The 19,621-nt window shown below is 41.5% G+C and overlaps 1 protein-coding gene across 1 annotated transcript in view; it reads right to left on the reverse strand.

The window, feature by feature from the left end:
* The window catches only part of LOC102090807 (sodium/hydrogen exchanger 2), a 28,052-nt gene extending 14,300 nt beyond the window's left edge, over window positions 1–13,752 (reverse strand). The window contains 7 exon segments of the mRNA XM_013371253.3: window positions 4,505–4,701; window positions 6,235–6,452; window positions 10,043–10,293; window positions 10,866–11,329; window positions 12,795–13,031; window positions 13,034–13,100; window positions 13,747–13,752. Coding sequence (XP_013226707.3) covers window positions 4,505–4,701; window positions 6,235–6,452; window positions 10,043–10,293; window positions 10,866–11,329; window positions 12,795–13,031; window positions 13,034–13,100; window positions 13,747–13,752 — 1,440 coding nt within the window.
* Window positions 13,753–19,621: the final 5,869 nt, after the last annotated feature.

Consider the following 19,621-nt stretch of genomic DNA (forward strand, 5'->3'; position numbering starts at 1 on the left):
CAGATGGAAAGGGGCTTGAAACGTTCAAAGTTCAAATGCCTGAAATGATGATAGTTCTTGAGAGTTGTCAGCATGCAGCCTCTGCCAGCATTTGGCTGCTAACTTTTTGAGTATTATATGTCACAGATCATTACGCCAACGATCTAAACAGCCAGTTGGTGGCTAAGTTTACTAATCAAAGTATCCACCTGGTGGGAAGGGTCAAGGGAAGAGTTTTAACATCCTTTAAGCCTCATGAGCGAACTTCTAAAATGCTGCTGTGGTACGTTTCTTAGTTTAGGTTTGGTATGAAATGACTTTTCTAGGACACATTTACAGCAAAAATGATGGAGTGGTTGATGTTTATGACTTCTGAATGTCACAGATGCTGGCACGGAGGATAGTTGAACACATTTTTAATTGCAGAAACAATTAATGTGTCATTTTAATAGCTAACAGCGATTTTAAAAAGCATCACTGTTCAGAGTAAATAACATAAAATTCAAATTCCGAAAAAACAGATACAACAAAAATGCAGCAGAGACTACGCAATTTGGTCTCTTGCCTTCACTGGATAACCAGCTGCATTTGTTTTCATTTTAAAGTGGCATTTCAGAGTTTTGTGATCAGAATTCCAAAATTTAGAAACATTTTAATTCCTTTGGCCCCTTCCTGACTTTGGGAGCATTATGGGAATCCCACAGGTTGTTTTCAGGGCAGCAGACTGCGACACACTGGTAGGTCCCCTGGGATGCTCCTCCATCCACCAGGGACAACGCATCTGAAGTGCATCACCCAATCCTGACAGCTCTATGATGGCTCACACAAAGTTTTTCTACCACCACGGATCCCGTAGCAAACAACAAAAACTCTTCACTATTATTATATTTGCTAACAATTTGATGGAAGAGGTCTGAGGCAAATAGGCTGAGAGAGTGAACTTCAGATGGAGAACATGGTATTTAATTTTTAAACCTCACTGAAAGGCAGAACAATAAGAGCTTTTTGTAACATTCCAGACAAGCCCACAGCTCCTTGGAGGACTTTCTGGTCTATGTGGCACATATCCAGGCCTGCCTGGAAGTGTTGAGGACTCAAAAATTGCTTAGTCAGCCTTCTTAAACTCATCAACCACACTTCTTGTGGCAAGAGCCTTATGCAACTGAGTTAGAAAGGCAAAACCAGCCAAGTTACCTGGGTTATACAATGCACTCATAGACCCACGTATGGACAAGCCCAGCTGCTCACGCACTGGTTGCCAGTCTGTGTAGCATGAGGATTTTAGGGCAGAATGGTCAGGATTTCCAACAAAATTAAGCGGGTTTGTGCTCCGACAAGACTCCTCAGTCCTGCATCCATCGATGTGGCTGGCAGCAGCACCCCAGAAGCTGTAGGATGCATTTGCAAACCCAGGTTTCTGACCATCCATCTTCAATACCTGCTTCTGTTATTCTTGTGTCTGTTTTCTGTGCTGACCTACAGCAATATCTTTTTGGTTCAGCTTTTAAGTTTACTCCAACCTGCTTCCATTCTCATGGTGGCCTCAGCTATGCAATTCTGCAGGTATCTGGAGCCTGAGCTAAGTCTGGCTTTAGAGGTCTCATGTTCCTGTTGAATGGCTGAAGGTCAAGGGGTTGCCCTGTACCCGTACCCTGTTTAACTCTCACCCTTTACCATGGAGATGACTTCACCAGTTGAGCTTTGAGGTTACACAAAAGCCCTTTTCCCAGTCCTGGGAAGGATTTTCCGAAGCCTCAGCAGAATAGAACTGCTGCCTTAGAACAACCTTTGTCTGAAACTCAAGAGCATCTCCGCATGAGTGGACATGCCCAGTGACCGTGTCTTCAATTTCTGACCCACATTTGCATCTTAAAACTGTCAACCTCCACCTAACAATGCTCCCCCCATCCCTGGCCCCCGCTCTCTCCTTTCAGTCCAAAATCTATGCCTGGTCCAGCTGCCTGCAGGTCTCAACCCATGGGCACATCAAACTTGTTGACCATTTTTTCAGCTCATGGTGTGGATTAGGTGGACATGGGAAAGCAGAGACTCAGCCTTGACCCTCTGCATTGCCCAAGCACCCAACACCCACACCTGAGGGGTCCAGAGAGGCCGAATGGAAGGAATTCACTCTTGCGGGATGATACTCAGCCATGGGGCCACTCAGCAGCTGCCACTGTGACCTGCTATCTTGCAAAGCCTCAGTGGGTGCTCTGCTCCCTCCACCCAAGGGCACAAGGAGGATCCCAGCCCTGGGTCAGCAGCTCTCCGTGGACCTTCTCGCTCTCTACAACTACCTGAAAGGAGTTTGTAGTATAGAGGATGTTGGTCTCTTCTCCCAAGTAGCAGGTGATAGGACGACAGGAAATGGCTTCAAGTTGCACCAGGGGAGGTTTGGATTGGATATTGGGCAAAATTTCTTCATGGAAAGGGCGTTCAAGCAGTGGAACAGGCTGCCAAGGGAAGTGGTGGGGTAACCATCCCTGCAGGTGTTTAAAAGACCTATAGATGAGGCTCTTAGGGACATGGTTTAGTGCCAGATTTCAGTTATGGTTGGACTCAATGACCTTAAGGGTGTCTTCCAACCAAAACGATTCCGTGACCTCATGCACTTGAGCAGTGGAGCTCCTGGGCAGCTTTTCTGCACAGCGTCATTCCCAGACCCCAATCCTACTCTCTTCAGCCCTATGGAGACCCACTCATAACTTTTCAGGACAGTGCACACCAGGTAGACATCAGCCTTGCTCACTTCTGGACCAGACAATCCCAGCTTTTCCACCTTATTCCTTCCTCAAGTGTCACATTCTTCACCAGGTGAACTAAAAGGTGTATTTTGGAGAAATAAATCCCAAAAGGAGTGTTTCTTTTACAGACTTGCTGCTGGGCAGAGAAGAACAAGGAAACACATCCAAAATCTTCACCCCACAGACAGCTGCAAGAACACGGTTGCCACTAGATGTCAGAGCAACGCCAAGAGCTGCCGCTCCACAAAATCTCCTCACACCCTCAGCCTGCGCCTAAGGGAGAGAAAACCTCTCTCCATCATACACCTGCAGGGGTGCTGGTTAATAATCCATGAGAAATAAAAGCATATTAGTAAGGAGAGCAACGCAAGCACCAAGTCCTGCCCCCGTGGCTCCTTGTCCCCTGTGCAGCTGTAGGCAGGGGACAGATGTGGTACCTCTCATATGTTTCCCCAGCAGCAGCTCAAGTTGCAGATGCTCCTACAGCTTTTCTGTGGGACCAGGCAGCAGAAATCAGTCTTTAAAAAGATTAAATTAAAAAAAAAAAAAAAAAGAAAAAAAAAGAGTAAAATAAATAAGTAAATTTAAAAATAAAAAATAAAAATAAACAAACAAATAAACAAACAAACAAACAAAAAACCCCCACATTTCTGCTTTAAACAATAAACCAAATATCTCCGAGCAACCAGTGCTGCCCTGGCAGCAGGGGGTTCAGATGTCCAGAGCCACCCCATAATGTGGGCAGGTTGCACCCACATGCAGCAGCTTTCCCACTGGGTAGGAAATAACCCAAGAATCACCAGGGCAGAAGGAGAAGCAGGAAGAAAGAGAGCTCAGGGATCAGTTCTAAAAGAAAAATTAGAAGCAAATAAATCAAATGTGTTACAACTTTTTTATTTGCTTCTGATTTTTCTTCCTTTTATAACAAGTAACACACTCAATTTTTTTTTCCACTGGAAGAGTTAAAACAATCCCCTTTCTGCTGTATCATCATAAAATAACTGCAGCTGCTTTGTTGCATGAATGTGAAAACATCTCAGAGATATATACAAAATATTTAGATAAACAACTAATGACTGTTGTTGCTTCAGCTGTTGGATGCCCCAAAACGATAGAACTAATTCTCAGAAAATGTTAAGAACTCACTTCTTTAAAACTAGGTCCCTTTAAACTGCCCACTTGTGAACTACCAAAACTGAGATGACCAAACCATAAGCCTTTTTTAAAATTCCTGCTGCCCATGTTCAGGGGCTTTGGAGCATCTCCAGTACCTGCTATCTTCTCACCTTTGGGATCAGGGAACGGACCCACAGCTCAGATGGTGTTGGCTGACAACAATAAGTGGCTCTTCCCTTGCTCAAACAGCAAACTACCTGTAGAGTTTGATCCATGTTGGCTTTGCTCTCACATGAAACATGTGGAAGCACTGCTCCAGAGGGGAAACCTGTGCCAGCATAATTCTTTCCAATTTTCACCACTGCCACCCCAGTTAAGGAAGGATCAGATCAACAACAGGACAAATTATCACAGAAGTTGCTATGGCACATGCTTTAAGTCAAAAAATGATAGTCAACCTCATGAATGAATGACACATTCTCACACCTTCTGCCTCTTTCAGTAATAATTTAAAATTTTTATATGCCTAACAACTTAATGGAGGGAAAGTTTTAATGACCAGTAAATTCTTGTATCCATCTAACAGTTTAGTACTGGTTATTTGTCAGAAAAAAAAAATCATACTCATTCTTTACATCTGCTCATGACACCAAGCGTGTTTTTACCTGTATGAACACGGTGAAGAGGATGACAACAGTTGTTGCTGCAATGAAGAGCTTCTTTCTGCGAAAGTCAGGAAGCAAGAAAACCAAAGAGAAACAAATGGCTCCTCGGAGACCCCCGTAGGCTATAATGAACTGGTCTTTGCTGGTGATGGTGTTCACATGAAACCTGTTCACAAAGAAAGTCAGCACGAGAACCCCTGAAAAGCATCAAAAAAGATAGAAGCACATCAAACAAAGACAGAAATTTGGTAAAACTCGTAACTGCATGACATATTTTACCGTAAAACATCACTGAACTGGTAAACACCAATCATGAGGAACTGACCAGGGACCAAGATGGTATATTCCAAATACGCCACTGGAGAAGGGCTTTTCTTCCAGCCTGGTCCAACAGGTTTGCATTTGATTTGTTCAGATGAAAATTAATTCCCAACACATTTCTGATTTGGGAGACTACAAATGCCATTGACTGGCTGCACTTTGGAGGACTTGGTACAACTACAAAATTTTAGGTAGCTCATTTTACAGCAAATTCTCTTGTTTTTTAACTCAGCCTTGTGCTTATCACAGTCCAAATGGGAAACCAGAGTTTCCTTCAGAAACTTTACTCATTTGATTATGCAGAGCCAGATTCCGAGAACTGAACTGAAATATTAGTTCATTTACTCTAATTGGTGATAACAAATGGTTAAATTGCTTTGATTACAAGTGTTCTCAAGGCAAGCCATCAGCAACAATTTAGCCCTTTAATTTCCTTTAATTTCCTTTAATTTCCAAAAGTTTCCAAGCAGTAACTTGGATAAGCAGCTATATTCTGCCTGCGTTAATTGTTGTTTCTTCACAAATCTTTCACTCAAAGATTTCTACTTTATGAATTTAAAACCTAAGGTCACACAGCAATTGGTGTAATTTATAGTCATTTGCAACAGTCATCTACATACACAGAAAGGTAAAAAACATCAAGCCTTAAATCAGTAAGATGTGATCTTAAACCCAACAGATAAACATCTTATTTTCTGCAGATTAATGGCTACTTTGAGAACTGATGACACAGACCGACATTGACTTTCACCAGGAATTAGCTGGACCCACATCACTGCTGCTTTTCTGAAAGGCATTTGTAAAAGAAATAAACTTCAAAAATACTAGTGCTATGAGAAGAGCTGTGTTTGGAGAGCCAGAGTTGCGCTTTTGTAACGTTACTATGTTCCTTATGTCTGGCAGTGAAGAATTTTTGAGCTAAAATATGTCAAACTCACTCAGAACTTCTTTTCATCTGAGCAAGTAATTTAACAGAGAACCACTTAATCATAATGAAATATTTGAACATCCACACAACTAACAAGCAAGTTTCCAAGTGCATTTACGGTGCACAGTTATTAAAACAAACCTTGGCAGGTATTAACAGCTAATAAACCCCTTTCTGCTACATCTTGCTAATCATGGCCTACCTTATTTAAGCAATTTCTTGAAGTGTCTATCAAATTTGAGTTCACTCTGACTCCGTGGTTTGTAAACACAAATCCTGTTGAATGTTTTTTAGCTCTCAAATTCTTTGCCAAAATGTGTGCTCGGTTATTTCAGTCCTTGTGTTCACATCTGTGATAACCACGTGTACAGGGGGAGCAGCAGAGGGTGATGGGGGAGGCAGGAACATTCTCTCATTTAATGCAATCACATTTTTTCACTCCCATGAATAAAAAATAAGTAAATTTGTAATTTCACCATACCTAGTGCTCTCCAAACGAGACAGAAGATGACAGTAAAGCAAATGTACGGCCAGTTCCACTCATGATTTTCGCCAATGGTGGAAACTCCAAGAAAGATGAAGATGAGGGTATCACTAACGCTGCTCCACATCTTCATGAAATATTTGACTGTGGTGTGAGACTTCAGAGAGATGTTTGCTTCCACGTAACGTTTCATGCCCATGGAACAAGCAATGATGCTGAGAAAAATAAAACAAAACAATATTTTCTATTTAAGCACACAAAATCAACACATTGTCATTTATAAAAAAAACGGGCCTCAACAAACTTTAGATGTTTGTATACATCTCACTGGACAGTGAATCACTTCCTACATTAGTCCAATAGTATCAGGAAGGCCACCTGGACAATAATATACAGATAATATGTCTGGTTTTTAACAAATAAACAACTCACAATGTATTGCATTTACCATAGTCCCACATAATACCTAAAATTAGCTACATTCAACTCTTTCCACCACAATATACTGTTTTCAGCTCTTTAATTTTGCCAAACTCTATTCGGGTTGTAGAGATTCATGCTTAGGAGCCCACGCTACCTATTTTACTCAGACGAAATATATTTGAGGGAAGGGGAGACTCTTCTTGTAGTTGGAACATTTAATTTCCTCAGATATTCCATATCCAAAGTCACTTCAGAAACATGCAGCACTGATTAAAACTTCCACCTTGCAATTTTTCTTGAATAATTGTTTTTTCAAGTTACAGGGTACACGTGGTTAGCCTAATTCATCAGCTTTTTAAAATCAATACATTTTCAGGCCAGCAATCTTAGAAGGTCAAAAAAGCTGAGCACTTGAAGAGTCAAAGCTACGTTTTAACCTGGAAAGAAATGTTTTGTTCTAAATATTGTACCAGCAATAGCAAAATGGCTTCACATTTCTGAGATTTGATTTCCATTTTTTCAAATGAAGATTCACTTCTGCCCACTGTGAGTTACTGATCACTGGGTTTTGCATTCAAACAAACACAAACCCAAAGACACTTCTATTTCTTTCATTTTAAAAAACTCCTGTTATTTGGTTTTCCTCATTGCCATAAAGCCCCCACACACTCTTAGAAGAAAGAAACATTTGGGTTTGTCTGAAATTAAAACTTCAGGGAGAGGACTTGTAGAAAAGGCACAGGATGCCAAAGGTCAGACTCAGAAAAGCCACGATACTCTTACTGGGGAAAAAGATCCCATTTTACCCAGCAGCATGAGACCAAGATTCAAATCTCTTTTTCACCTAATGTTCTTTGAGTTTGCATCTTTCATCTCCTAAGAAAATGTACCAATATTTTAAAACATTCTGAAATTGGTCTTTTTTTATTTATCCTCTTTAGATTGACCCGCTTTGCATAAAGCACAGAGCCAGAAAGAGTAACAGGGATTGAACCACAGGCTACAAAGAAAATAATAAATTCTTCTCTTTCTGTATCTGCCTCTGGATACAGAGTCAATAAAACAGCTGCAAGCAGGAACTAAGAAATCCAACAAGTATTTATGGGCAAGTGACTTTCAGAGCTGTGGTTTGGGAACACTTCTTGGGAAAAGGATATGGCTTCACAGCAGATTCACAGACAAGGAATAAACTTGACCTGTTCTGTCACAACTTCAAAGATGTTTCCCCCACAAGGGAAGGGAAAAAAAAAGAAAAAAAGAAGTCAAACGAAAAAACATTTGCAGAATTGTTTTTAGCAGATTGGGTTGCATTCACAGATTTTTTTTGTGGACTATGTGGAATTGATTTTTTTTGGCAATCAAATTATTTTTCAAAGAAACGAACTGCCAAGATCTGTTTCTTATAATACAGTATTCCCTGGTCACAAATGAATTGTTTGAAATCAAGATACATAAAAGAGGCATTTATAATTTGGCAATTATAAGACCAGCAGTGCAGGAATCGGCTGCCTTTGCAATTGTTTTGCTTTAGAAACAATGCATTATTCAAAAGAATAGAAAATGGGTTCCATAATGGGTACAGTAGATTGTGATTGATAGAAAGAGACACTATTAGGATTGAATGTTTTCTGCTCCATGATGATTATGCAGCATATTTATTTCACTGTTCTGTTTCATGCTCCTATAAATAGGCTTTCTCTTACCTATTCCCAGAGCTAGAATTGTTTTCAGTAATGCTAGAATATTGCTCCTATTAACCATTCGAGGAAACTAAATCTGCAAGATACAGAAATGGTTTCTACTCAAAACAGTGTCATTAGTTTTAAACCAGATTTCCCAGATATTCTTGTGTCTAATTGGTACCTGACTTAATTTTTTAATTTACTTTTAATCTTCATTATTATCAGATTTACAGTTGTTTACACTGTAGCTATCAATGCAGTCTAAGTGCACTTTGTAGTCTTTAGAAAAATATTAAATAGTTGGATGTGATTCCCCAGCACCAGCTGTCTTAGTTTAGGAAGGAGAACCAAGTGCAACTGATAACAGCCCCCAGAAACCAGGACTGAATCACACAGTTTTTCATCTGTTTCTGCTTTCCAAGGTGAGCTTTCTTTGACCTTTAGGATTATTATATCTACTTTTTTCTTGTCCCCTCCTCTGCAAGTGAAAAGCATGAGGTCAGCAGAAAGCTCAGTTCCCTCTCTTAAAAATGGAAGGTTCTGGCCCATAATTATTGATTTTATTGGAAGATCTACCCAGTAAAAAAGAAAAATAAATTAGCTGTATTGTCTAGAAATTACCATTTGTGAAAGGCTGAATTTACAGAAACAAACAGTTTTGCTTTGCTGATCCATAGGCACACGAGATGGTATCTGATAGAGCAGGACACAGGTTGCAGGACACAGGTTGTCCACATCTGCCCCATGTTGCTATACCCTTGTTGCACAAAAGCTTCATGAAGAAAACCTGTCAGTGCTCTAAAGTGTTTCCTAAAATGAAGAGTGTATAGATTGACTGTGCTATAGCAAATGGTTAATGTTTAGTGCCTTTGGAACCTGGATCTCTGACAGATTTGGCTGGAATTGTCCAGCAGATTTCCAGCGTTGATGGGGAGTGATGATGGGTGGACACACACACGGGGCATGAAAACACAACAGCCTTGTTCAGGAGACCAGACAATCTCGTGAGCTGTGTATGAACTTCTTCTGATGCCAAATCCGCATCTCCAAGTTACATCTCCAAAGCACTCCCCAACAGTAGGACTATTTCCAGTAAGGGATACACAATTCCCACCCCGTCACTCATTTACTCTGTCACCATAAGGTCTTTGGGGCCATCACCCAAAGCTAACTGGCGGGAAGGAAATGCATATCAGGAGGAGGGTGTTAGAACAGACATCCTGTAAACTCAGACCAAACCTTTCTGAGAAGCTGATTAAATACTCCTTGCAGCTCTTCAAACATTAGTTCTGACCGGGCCACACAAGGAAAATAACATAATATGCCAAAAAAGCCTCTTCTGGCTGTGCCAAAGCCATCAGACATCTCACTGCTTGAACATTCAGGGTTTCCAAACAAAAAACATGGAGTTAAATAAACATTCCTCAATAACCTACATAAACCAATCAGCCATCTGAAACTTGCCCAGAAGTCATCTGGATTGCTCGTGACTTGCAGCAATTACCATTGATGTGCAATTGTGCAATGGGTGAAACATGGTTACAACTCTCAGCTCTTCCACAGCTTTTTATACTTGCTATTCACTGCCGTGCACAGATTTCCAGCTAAGCAACCCTACTTTATTTTTTATTTTTCTGATAGTTTTCAGTAAAATAGCCAAAAAGCTTTCCTGGACAGTTGAGGTTTTGGGACATACTTACGCCACGATCCCTGAAAGGTGAAACATTTCAGCGGTGAGGTAGGAAAGGTAGCTGTACAGGAAGACAAAGAGTGGTTCTATGACACGGATATCCTTGGTGAATCGCGTGGTAAAGGCGGCAGTCATCCCAAAAATAAGACCTACTAAAACTCCTCCTAGCCCAACCACAAAGAATTGTCCAACTCCAGCAAAAACATCCACACTTTTGATAGCTGGCATTTCACAGAAAGATCGAAATAGCTTGTAGAGCACCTGGATGAAAATGGAAGAGGAAAAGCAACTGTTAACAAGACATTATAATAGAATCATGGAATAGTTTAGGTTGGAAGGGACCTTCCCAGCTCATCCAGTCCACCCCTGCCATGAGCAGGGACATCTTCACCAGCTCAGGTTGCTCAGAGCCCCGTCCAGCCTGGCCTGGGATGTCTCCAGGGATGGTTCATCCACCACCTCTCTGGCCAACCTGGGACAGGCTCTCACCACCCTCAGTCTAAAAAATTTCTTCCTCGTATTCAACAGACATGGCCATATGTAGCAATGACAAAATACGCTGCGGGGATTTCTGCCAGTGAAGGGTCAGTGTCCTTCTCTGGAAGTCAGGCTCCTACCAGGGGAATGCTTTGGCACTCCCATGCATTTCTGTCCCCAGACATACAGTCAAAGAGCTGTTCACCTGAAAGCTTCTCAGGACCTCAGGCCAGAGAAGTGGACCAGGAGTCCTCTGCTAGAAGAAGCTGTTGATAATTTTCCCTCTGCAGATCCCACCTCTCTGCACCAACCCATCCTTCTCCTGAACACCAAACACTCCAAAGGCTGGTCCTTACCACCGTCACTGCATCGTTCAGGAGCGATTCTCCAAAGACCAAAATGTGCAGTTTTTCATTGACGTGTATCTCTTCAAACACCGCCAACACGGCCACGGGATCCACAGCGGCGATCAGGCTGCCGAAGAGGAGGTTGTGGAGCAATGACACATCCTGGAGGTGAAAGGCTTTCACCTGGCAGATCCCGTACAGCGAAAAGCCGATCCCAAATACATTCCATATTGTCCCCACGACCGCGTAGAGGAGGATAGTGCCGATGTTCTCAAAAAAGGGACGGCTGGGCATGAAGTACCCTGCGTCGAGGACGATGGGCGGCAGCAGGTAGAGGAAAAAGATGTCGCTGTCCATGACGGGCGGCGACTTGTCGTTTAAGCCATAGATGATTCCCCCCATGATAAGCCCTACAAAGATCAATAAGCAGCTTTCGGGAACGACAGAAGGCAGCTTGTTGTATAGATGAAAACCTGGAAGGGGATGAACGAAAAAAATATATATATATTATAAATAAATAAATAAGTATATTTTATCAGCCCAAACTGGCTGAAGAGCATCAACCAGCTCCTTGTTGGGGTGAGGAAGGTCCTTGTGCTCCCACCTTCAGCAAGCTGCGCTTTGGAGTAGTAATAAACGCACACAATTAAGGTGAAGCCGCTCAATCAGCAATTGGCTAGAAAATCTAAAGTTTTATGGAAAAATACAAAACTTTGTAAAAATTACTGTTGGTTCGGACTGCATTTCATCATAGCATAAGGTTAAAGATCTATTTTTAGGTAACACACAAACAGAAAAACCAATCTGCATAAATAAAAAAGTCTTTGGAATTATTTATGATGTAATCTAGTTAGCATGCCATCTTCAGCACTAATGTAAATGGCAACTGCTAATTTTAAACACAATGCAGATTCCATTCATCAAAAAATATACAAAAACATTCTCATTAACTATAAATGGTGCCACTTTTAATATTGTTTAATCATTGACACCTAAAGCTAAAGGCAACATTGAAAAAAGTCCAATGAGGCAGCCTTGTGCAACATCCAATGTTAGAGAGAAACGCTGACAACCACAAGTATCAAGGTGAGCTATTAAAAGAAAGTGATACAAACCAACCTGGAATAGGGGGAATAGGAAAAAAGAATTGTGATCATTATTATTTCTTCATGCATGTTAATAAAGTTGAGATCTCATCATATAATATGCAGAATAGCATAATGAAAAGACCATTTCCATCTGAAAGAAGTTCTGATGTAAATGAATCTCAGAGACTTCTGTCTGAGGAAAAAAAAAAAAAGAGGGAAAAAAATGCTACAAAATAAATTTTATAGCAGTAATTTAACAGAAGTGACCACAATTCCTGAAAAAAATATACCTATAATTTCCACTTTCCTATGGCCAGATTTGTAGAATAAGAAGGAAAAACAAAGAAAATCCGAGTTATACAAAATATAATTTTTTTAGGTGCTGTTACACAGATAACCTCCCTAATGCACAGAGACTTGATTTTCAGCTCTATAACACCCTGCACACAATTTGAACTATTCCTTGCCACTGGCCAGACAGAGAACCCTTTTTTAAGGCCAAGAAGTCTTCATTTTAAGATGAAGATGCCCGTGGGCAACCCACAAGCTCATGGAGATGAACTCGCACCTTGGTGTGCACTGCAGTTAAATTAAATTCCTGGAAACCCTGATATTTTTCCTACTAACAGCAGCGCCACGCACAGGTGTGAAGTTTGAGATGGAAAACCATCATTTACAATCTAAAATGCAACCAGGTAGCTATTTTCCATGTGTGCCATATGTCTGGCACACACTTTGTGCATCCTTATGATGTGGCGTGTTATCTGCGGCTCCAAGGTTGCAGAAAGGGCGAAGCAAAGGCCACCCCTGCCCAAACCATCCCCATGGAGACCCTCTCAAGATGCCTCACCTATTTTGGCCAAGGACGCCAGCATGATCCAGAGAGTGATTTCAAAGGGGACTTGAACATGCTGATAATCCAGAGAGAAAAACGCGTGTTCCGAGGACTCGTTGCCCTGGGCTTCCTCACCAACCCAGCTGATGTTCTCCAGGACCACGTCCTCCAGCAGCGGCATCGCTGGGGAGCCCTGGGGGACCCTGGCCCTGCTGGCTTGGACGACAGAAGACAGCAAGGACCAAGCTAGGATGCAGCTGCAGCTTTGGACCCTGGTTTCTGCCCCTCCATCTGCCCCAGGGGTTTGGCCACTGGCTGCTCCTGATGAGGACGAGCGGTCGGGAGCGCCGGTGGAGGCAGCGGAGCTCGGCTCGCTCTTGTTGCATGGGTTGCTGCAAAGAGAGGAGCAGCCGCTCCGCCTCACGCTGTCTCTCCTCCCTGGTCCTTTAGTTTCCAGCTGGGAGAATCGCACCCTGGAGCACCACATGCCCAAACAGGCAGAGGTTTCTCCTGCAGATGCTCCCTAGAATAAACACCTCCTGCACCCTTCGACCAACTGCACCTCTCTGCATGCTTGAGAAAGGGACAAGAGTTGCATTTTAGTCCTAATGCTTGAAATATTTGGGCTTACAGTCTCTCAGAAACCATTCTTGGGGGGGAGAAAAACTTAGAAAAATTAAAAAAACAAAATTAAAAAAACCCCTTTTCTGCTAGAGCATCCAGGCTTTGATGGAACCAACCTGACATCAACCAGCCCCATCCAGAAATGGACCCATCTTATGGTGGTCTTCACTGCAACAGCAAAAATCAGAAAGTCTGTTTGGTAAATCAAGCACAGCACCCAGCTTTTTTCTGCGAAATCCAGAGCTGCAGGGCTGTGCTGGACAGAGGTCACCTGTCCTGGAAGAACAACTACAACAATTGCTTAAAGCTTCTTCCTATCACAAGGGCTAACAGGAAAAGTTACCTTCATCTCTCTTCCCTACGTGTAAATAGCACTGAAAACAGAGTGAGGTTGATTAGAAAAGTTAGACAGAAAAATAAAAAGTTATTAACGTATCTAACACTGTTGGAAATAACATAGAGGGGAAAAAAGCAAACAAACAAACCCCACACACATAGGGCCAAATTCCTCCATTTGAAGTTTCATTTAAGTTGATGATGTTTCAACAGGGCTGAATTTGGTGCCAAGAACACATGTAATTAAAGCACAGAGGCCCCGGGCTGTTGCTGGACTGATTGATGGCCTATTTGTTTCTCTTCAGCTGCCCAAATCACACCGGAATCGAGCTGCCAGTAACGAGCTGCTGACCCACTTTCCTGCTGTAGAGTCAGAATCCAGCACCACACAGACACGGATCCTGGTTTCTCAGCACCACCTGAGCTCCCTGTTTCTGATCCGATTGGTAAAGCAGGAGGAGGATAAACTTTGGGAGGTGGGAGAGCTGCAGTGACACACTCCAGGAGTGACATCTTTCTACTTTACCATGGTTAATTTGAATTATAGTGTGCTTTTACCACACCAGCTGACTTCAAAGCAAAGCAACATGCCTCTCATTGAAGCAGCCTTCTAGCAAACTAAGCTTTTTTAACTTGGTGCCACTTCTCATTTTGTATATTTAAAAAAATAAACAAAACTGCAGGATAGATACTTGGAGGGCAGAAATCCCACAAGCTTTTCCTCTGGCTTCCATCATTCAATTCCACAGGGTCTGGAACAAGGAAGAGGTGAGGAGACAGGATCCTTGTTACTCTGAAGCAGGGGGAATACAGTCCTCCTAACAGCAAATCAGAAATTCTTTAGCCAGAGCTAAGAGCAGTAGAAGCAGTTCTGAGCCTGGGCTCACATGCCAAGCCATCATATTTCCTCTTTCTGCCGAAATATTTGGTGCTCGGTTTGGGAGTTTGAAGACTGTTCCATTTGGTGGCCTGGAAAAGGAGTTTTGCCAACCTCCCGTTCCCCTCCGCACCCAAGCAATCCATGTTGATTTTTGCTATTCTCAGGAAAAAGGCAAGAAAGTGAGTATTTGCTTACATTCACATCAACCCAAAAATTAAATGTTCGTGTCTTGGAGGGAAAAAAGACCCACAGCATGGAGCTCAATAGCACTATCGAGAAAATGGTTTTGTGCGTTCAATCAATATCTATTTGATAATGCAACCAGAAAAAAACCCACTGAGTTGGGACAGCATCTCAGGAAGGTCAACAGAGAGGATAACGTTAAAATAGGTGCCTTTTTTTGAATAAAGTTATAGGTGAAGAGATACACATCATACTTGTGTACCTGAACTGCTCGGCAAACCTCTCTGACCAGGGCAAAACTCACTGTGGTTCTTAAGGAAAAGGTATAAACTGTTAATGGAGGGGGAAGGAGTCGGAACCGGGCCCCTGTGCAGAGTTTTAAATGAAATTGTTTCACTTGTTTTCTGCTCCTTTCTGTGACAAGAGTTGCAGTGAGAACCTTCAACTTTGATTTTAGGATTTTGAAACTCCTCATTTTTCTGTTTTGAATTGGTTTACCCCACAGTTCTATATAACTAAGCTTGCTTCTTCCCTTAAACTCTTATATGTATCCCTGTTCATCATGTATTATAAATAAACCAAAAGCCAAAGACAAAATGTTTTTCCGAAGTTCTATGATAACATAATACATGTTGTTCCTCTCGTAATGGCATTGATAGTATTGAACCACTTTTTAATGCGAGTCCATCTCATCATATGTTTATTGACATGCTTTCAGGTTTCTTTTTTTTCTAATGTAATGTGCTTTCCCATATTTTCACGTTTCCAGGCTAGACTCTGATCCCCATAATTGTATTGACAGGTACCTTGCTCCTGCTGGAATGAAGAAGACTACCAGAAGAACAGAGTATTGTGTGATACGGCAGGAGTGACCAGAATTCAGGCTCCTGCAATGAAAATCTTATGTTAAAATATTTAACTCCTTAATCAATGGCAACAGATTATTTTTCTTTACTTAGAGAGCAAAAGGAAAGATGTTAAACCTTTTATCTTACTTTCATGATGTGTAATTACTTCTGCATACACTATAACTCCTCTTTTTCACTATGAATGCATCTATCATTTAACAAAAAACAAACCCACACATCACATTTACAGCTCTCCAACAAAAGCTGTGAGACACACATAGAAAAGCTCCTAAAAAGTTACCTTTACACCCCGTTTAATCAGCTCACCGTGAAAAGATAAGTGTTAATGATCTCTACATTTGGTATGTAAATATGATTTTTTTCCCACTAACATCAGAACCACCATTTGTTTAAATGCATTGTCTAAAACTTGAAGGAGAAAGCTGTTCTCATTAATGAACGTGCAAAATCTTTTTACCCCCATCAGAATGGAAACTGCTCATATGTTCATATATAATCACCTTCATTTTCAGTTTCTCCTCCTCATTGCTTGCACTTTCCATTACATTTTAATAAGTACAGTGACAACTGCACATAAAATACTGATCCTTTTCCCGCAGAAGCCGGGACAGAAGAGTACAGCTTTCCATCTGTATGCAAGCCTGCGAGCAAACACAGAAAGCACATGAAGCAAACAGGCAGTGTAGCAAGAAGACTTAATCAGAAATGAAATTAAGACCAACCCACATCATACTTCCCTTGCTGGGAAGCATTGCCCTCAGCTATTCTGTACGGCAGGCGTGGAAACCCCCTTGAAATTCAAAGCCATAGAGTGGGTTTTTCTCAGTATATCACAGGCCATTAATATATCGAGAAAGCCACTTTGTTGGTGGCAGGGAGCTGGATGAGCTGATGCGCTGCTCAACTCCTGTGCCACCTGCAGAGCCCAGGCAACGATGCACTTTTAATTTAACATCAGGGACTCCATTCAAAACCTGTTTTTAACAAGAATTTGAACAAAATTACAGTGAGGAAATTCAATATTAATAAGAAATGAGTAAAGAAGAATAAATTAAAAGAAGACATTCTGTTTACCTACTCTCTTTCTCATCATCAAGAAGCTGCAGAGAACGTATACAATGCTAAATGCAAATTCTGCAGATCATTGCTTAACATTTCACTACCTTGAAAAATCACAGATTTATCACTAAACCTTGCCTAAATAGAGAGATTTCAACAAATAGACTCTCCCATACCAATATTGTAAAGAACCAAGAGATCCATATTCTCCTTGCCTTGCACATACTCTTTTCCCATATAGTTTCCATACTGCTCTTGCTGTTTGGAAGCCCACAGCAGACTTGCAAACTACCCGCACTGCAGCTTTACATTTAACAACTGCCTAATTAACACAGTCTTAAAGAACAGGACATAGGCTGAGTCCCATTTTAATCATTTTGGTAACAACTTCTGTTTGGATTCTGCTTTTGGCAATAACAGCTTGAGCACTTTGAGAAATTGCTTAAGTGACCTGTAAACTAAAGGGCCTTTCATATTGCTCATCACTATAACTGGAGCAGCCTGTAACTGCGGTCTCAATAAAACTAATACTTGTTCTTTTTGGTAATCTAAAAACTATTTTTCTGATTTGAACTCCAAACTTTTAATTCCCAGAGATGCACACAAAACTCACACAATTGCAAATCAGATTCATATTCAAGTGGTGGGATGAGGTTTCTTCCACTAAATGATACTTTCAATAGTCTTGACTTTTTACGTGATCAAACTACGGTTCTTAAATCTGCGCAAAAAAAATGTCTGGGTCACGGAGCTGTAGTGTGGGTCAGCCTAAGAGACCCAGAGGCCGAGTTTAAATGAGGAGTCAACCATGATGTGGAAGTTGTTTCTCATTAATTAGGACCCCAAAACAATAAGACTTCCGAGAAGCCTCCAAGCCGTCCTCACAAAGCACAGCCCAAGATTTTTCCTGCCCTTGGTGCTTGTCCTCACAGCCTCAGCTGCAGGGGAGGATGAAGAAATTCTTCACATTCACCATTTTCTATCAGTTTACTCAACATTTCCTGTCCCCACACCAAACCGCCAAACACCCATGGGGAAACTCCATAAGCCTGGACAAACCAGACACTGAGTATTGCTATTGTCATGGTGCGTGGTCATCATAGTTCTGTAATCCCAAATTAAAGCAAGAGCCAAAGAGGAAAACTGCAATGTCACCTGCATTAAAGTTATGAGTGTAAATGTCCTGTCATAGAGCTGTAGTAGATCCAACATATATGAGCACAATATTTCTTCACCCCAGACAGGTGTGAGCATGTTCTGCCTCCTCGAGATTGTGTGTTTATTACTGAGATGGATATTTTAGTTCAGTGTGATCAATCCCCATTCACCAGCTTGCTGAGCACCACGCTCAGTCCCATGTGCCAAACATGGGTTCTGAACACACACCTTGGTTTCTTTTTGTGCAGTCAACATAAGCAGGTGGCTCCCTTCCTAAGCTGTATTTATTATATATAAATATCCAATAAATCTGACCAAAATTCAACCACCACCAGTGCAAATATCCAGGCATATAACTTTACAGTTCAATTTAACATTAAAGTTTTTATTTTCTGTCCCAGCAGAGGATTTTGTAATTCAATTCACAGGAAAGAGGAATAAGAACAAACAGAATCTCTTAATTCAAAACTTCAAGCCAAGATTTTTTGGAAATGGTCTGCAGTTATGTTCCCTGTTCCATTAAGCTCACAAATGTTATTCATGTGAAACTGAGTGAGAGCAGGTGTGAGTCTGGGTTTTCTCTCCCTCCTCTTCGTTAACTTTTGTTACATCTCAGAGTAGTAATTACTGGAACACCAGCTCTATTATGGCTGAGCAATGGACAGAGCAAGTAAATAAACGGTCAGTGCATCTTACAAATTTGTCATGGGAAAGCAGAAGTGTGTAGTGGCTACAGATGGGGAATGAGAACAAAAAAATAGCAACACAGCTTATTAAGAAATTGTATTATTGCACAAAAAAAGAATTTTTTTTGAGGAGCATCAGAGACCCCTAATTAGTAAGTCAGAGCTTACACATGAGCAATATTCTGTGGGTGCATTCCTATATTATATGTATGCTGAGAGTTACCTGGGATATTATAATATTTATATATGATAAATATAACATACATATTATAATATCCCAGGGAACTCAGAGCATCTGCCATGCCTTTGAGCTTGGGAAGCCCACATGGAGCTGGGTACAGCTGGGTACGGGAAGATCTCAGAGTTTGCAGAAAAGCCTAGAACAAAGGCACAAAAAGCAAATTAAAGCCATAGCACATGTCTCAATATAAAGCGAAGAGCTTCAGCTTTGATGAGTAAAACTCCACACTCGCAACAAAGCTCAGTTTTCCAGTCCCATGTAAACAGCAGAGAGAAATTAACACTAGAAGCTCTCTTTGGGGCTAACTCAGCTGCAGCGATGCTACCAAAGTAAGACATAAAGCAGCGTTAGCTAAGTGCATGTTGCAATTCTACACAACTGACGCTATATTTAGGAAAGACGCTGTTTCCACTCACCCTCAAGGAGAAGCAGCATTAGACACGGAAATCCCCCACGAGCCCCAGTGCAGCTTCTGGGGCTGGTTTGAAAGCCAGAGCTCCTCTGTCTCTGCCCTTGTCGCTCCCCAGGTGAAGTTCCTCAGCACTCGGCTCACCCGCCTTTCAGCGCTGAGACATAAACAAACAGGAGAAGTAACAAGATGCCAGATTCCTTCCAAGAAATAGGAATTTAATAAGATTGTAAGGCCAGGGACATATTTTTTTCTCCCTGAAAGAGAGCGCCAAACAAGCATCCCAAACAAAATAAAGTCCTGATAGACATAGTGCAAAGGGGAGAAAGAAGGAGAGAAAAGGGAGGGGGGGGGAAAAAAGATGCACATTTTGGGCAAGTTTCAGTAATTCAGCTCT

The sequence above is a fragment of the Columba livia genome, chromosome 12 (assembly GCF_036013475.1).
Source record: "Columba livia isolate bColLiv1 breed racing homer chromosome 12, bColLiv1.pat.W.v2, whole genome shotgun sequence".
Lineage (NCBI taxonomy): Eukaryota > Metazoa > Chordata > Aves > Columbiformes > Columbidae > Columba > Columba livia.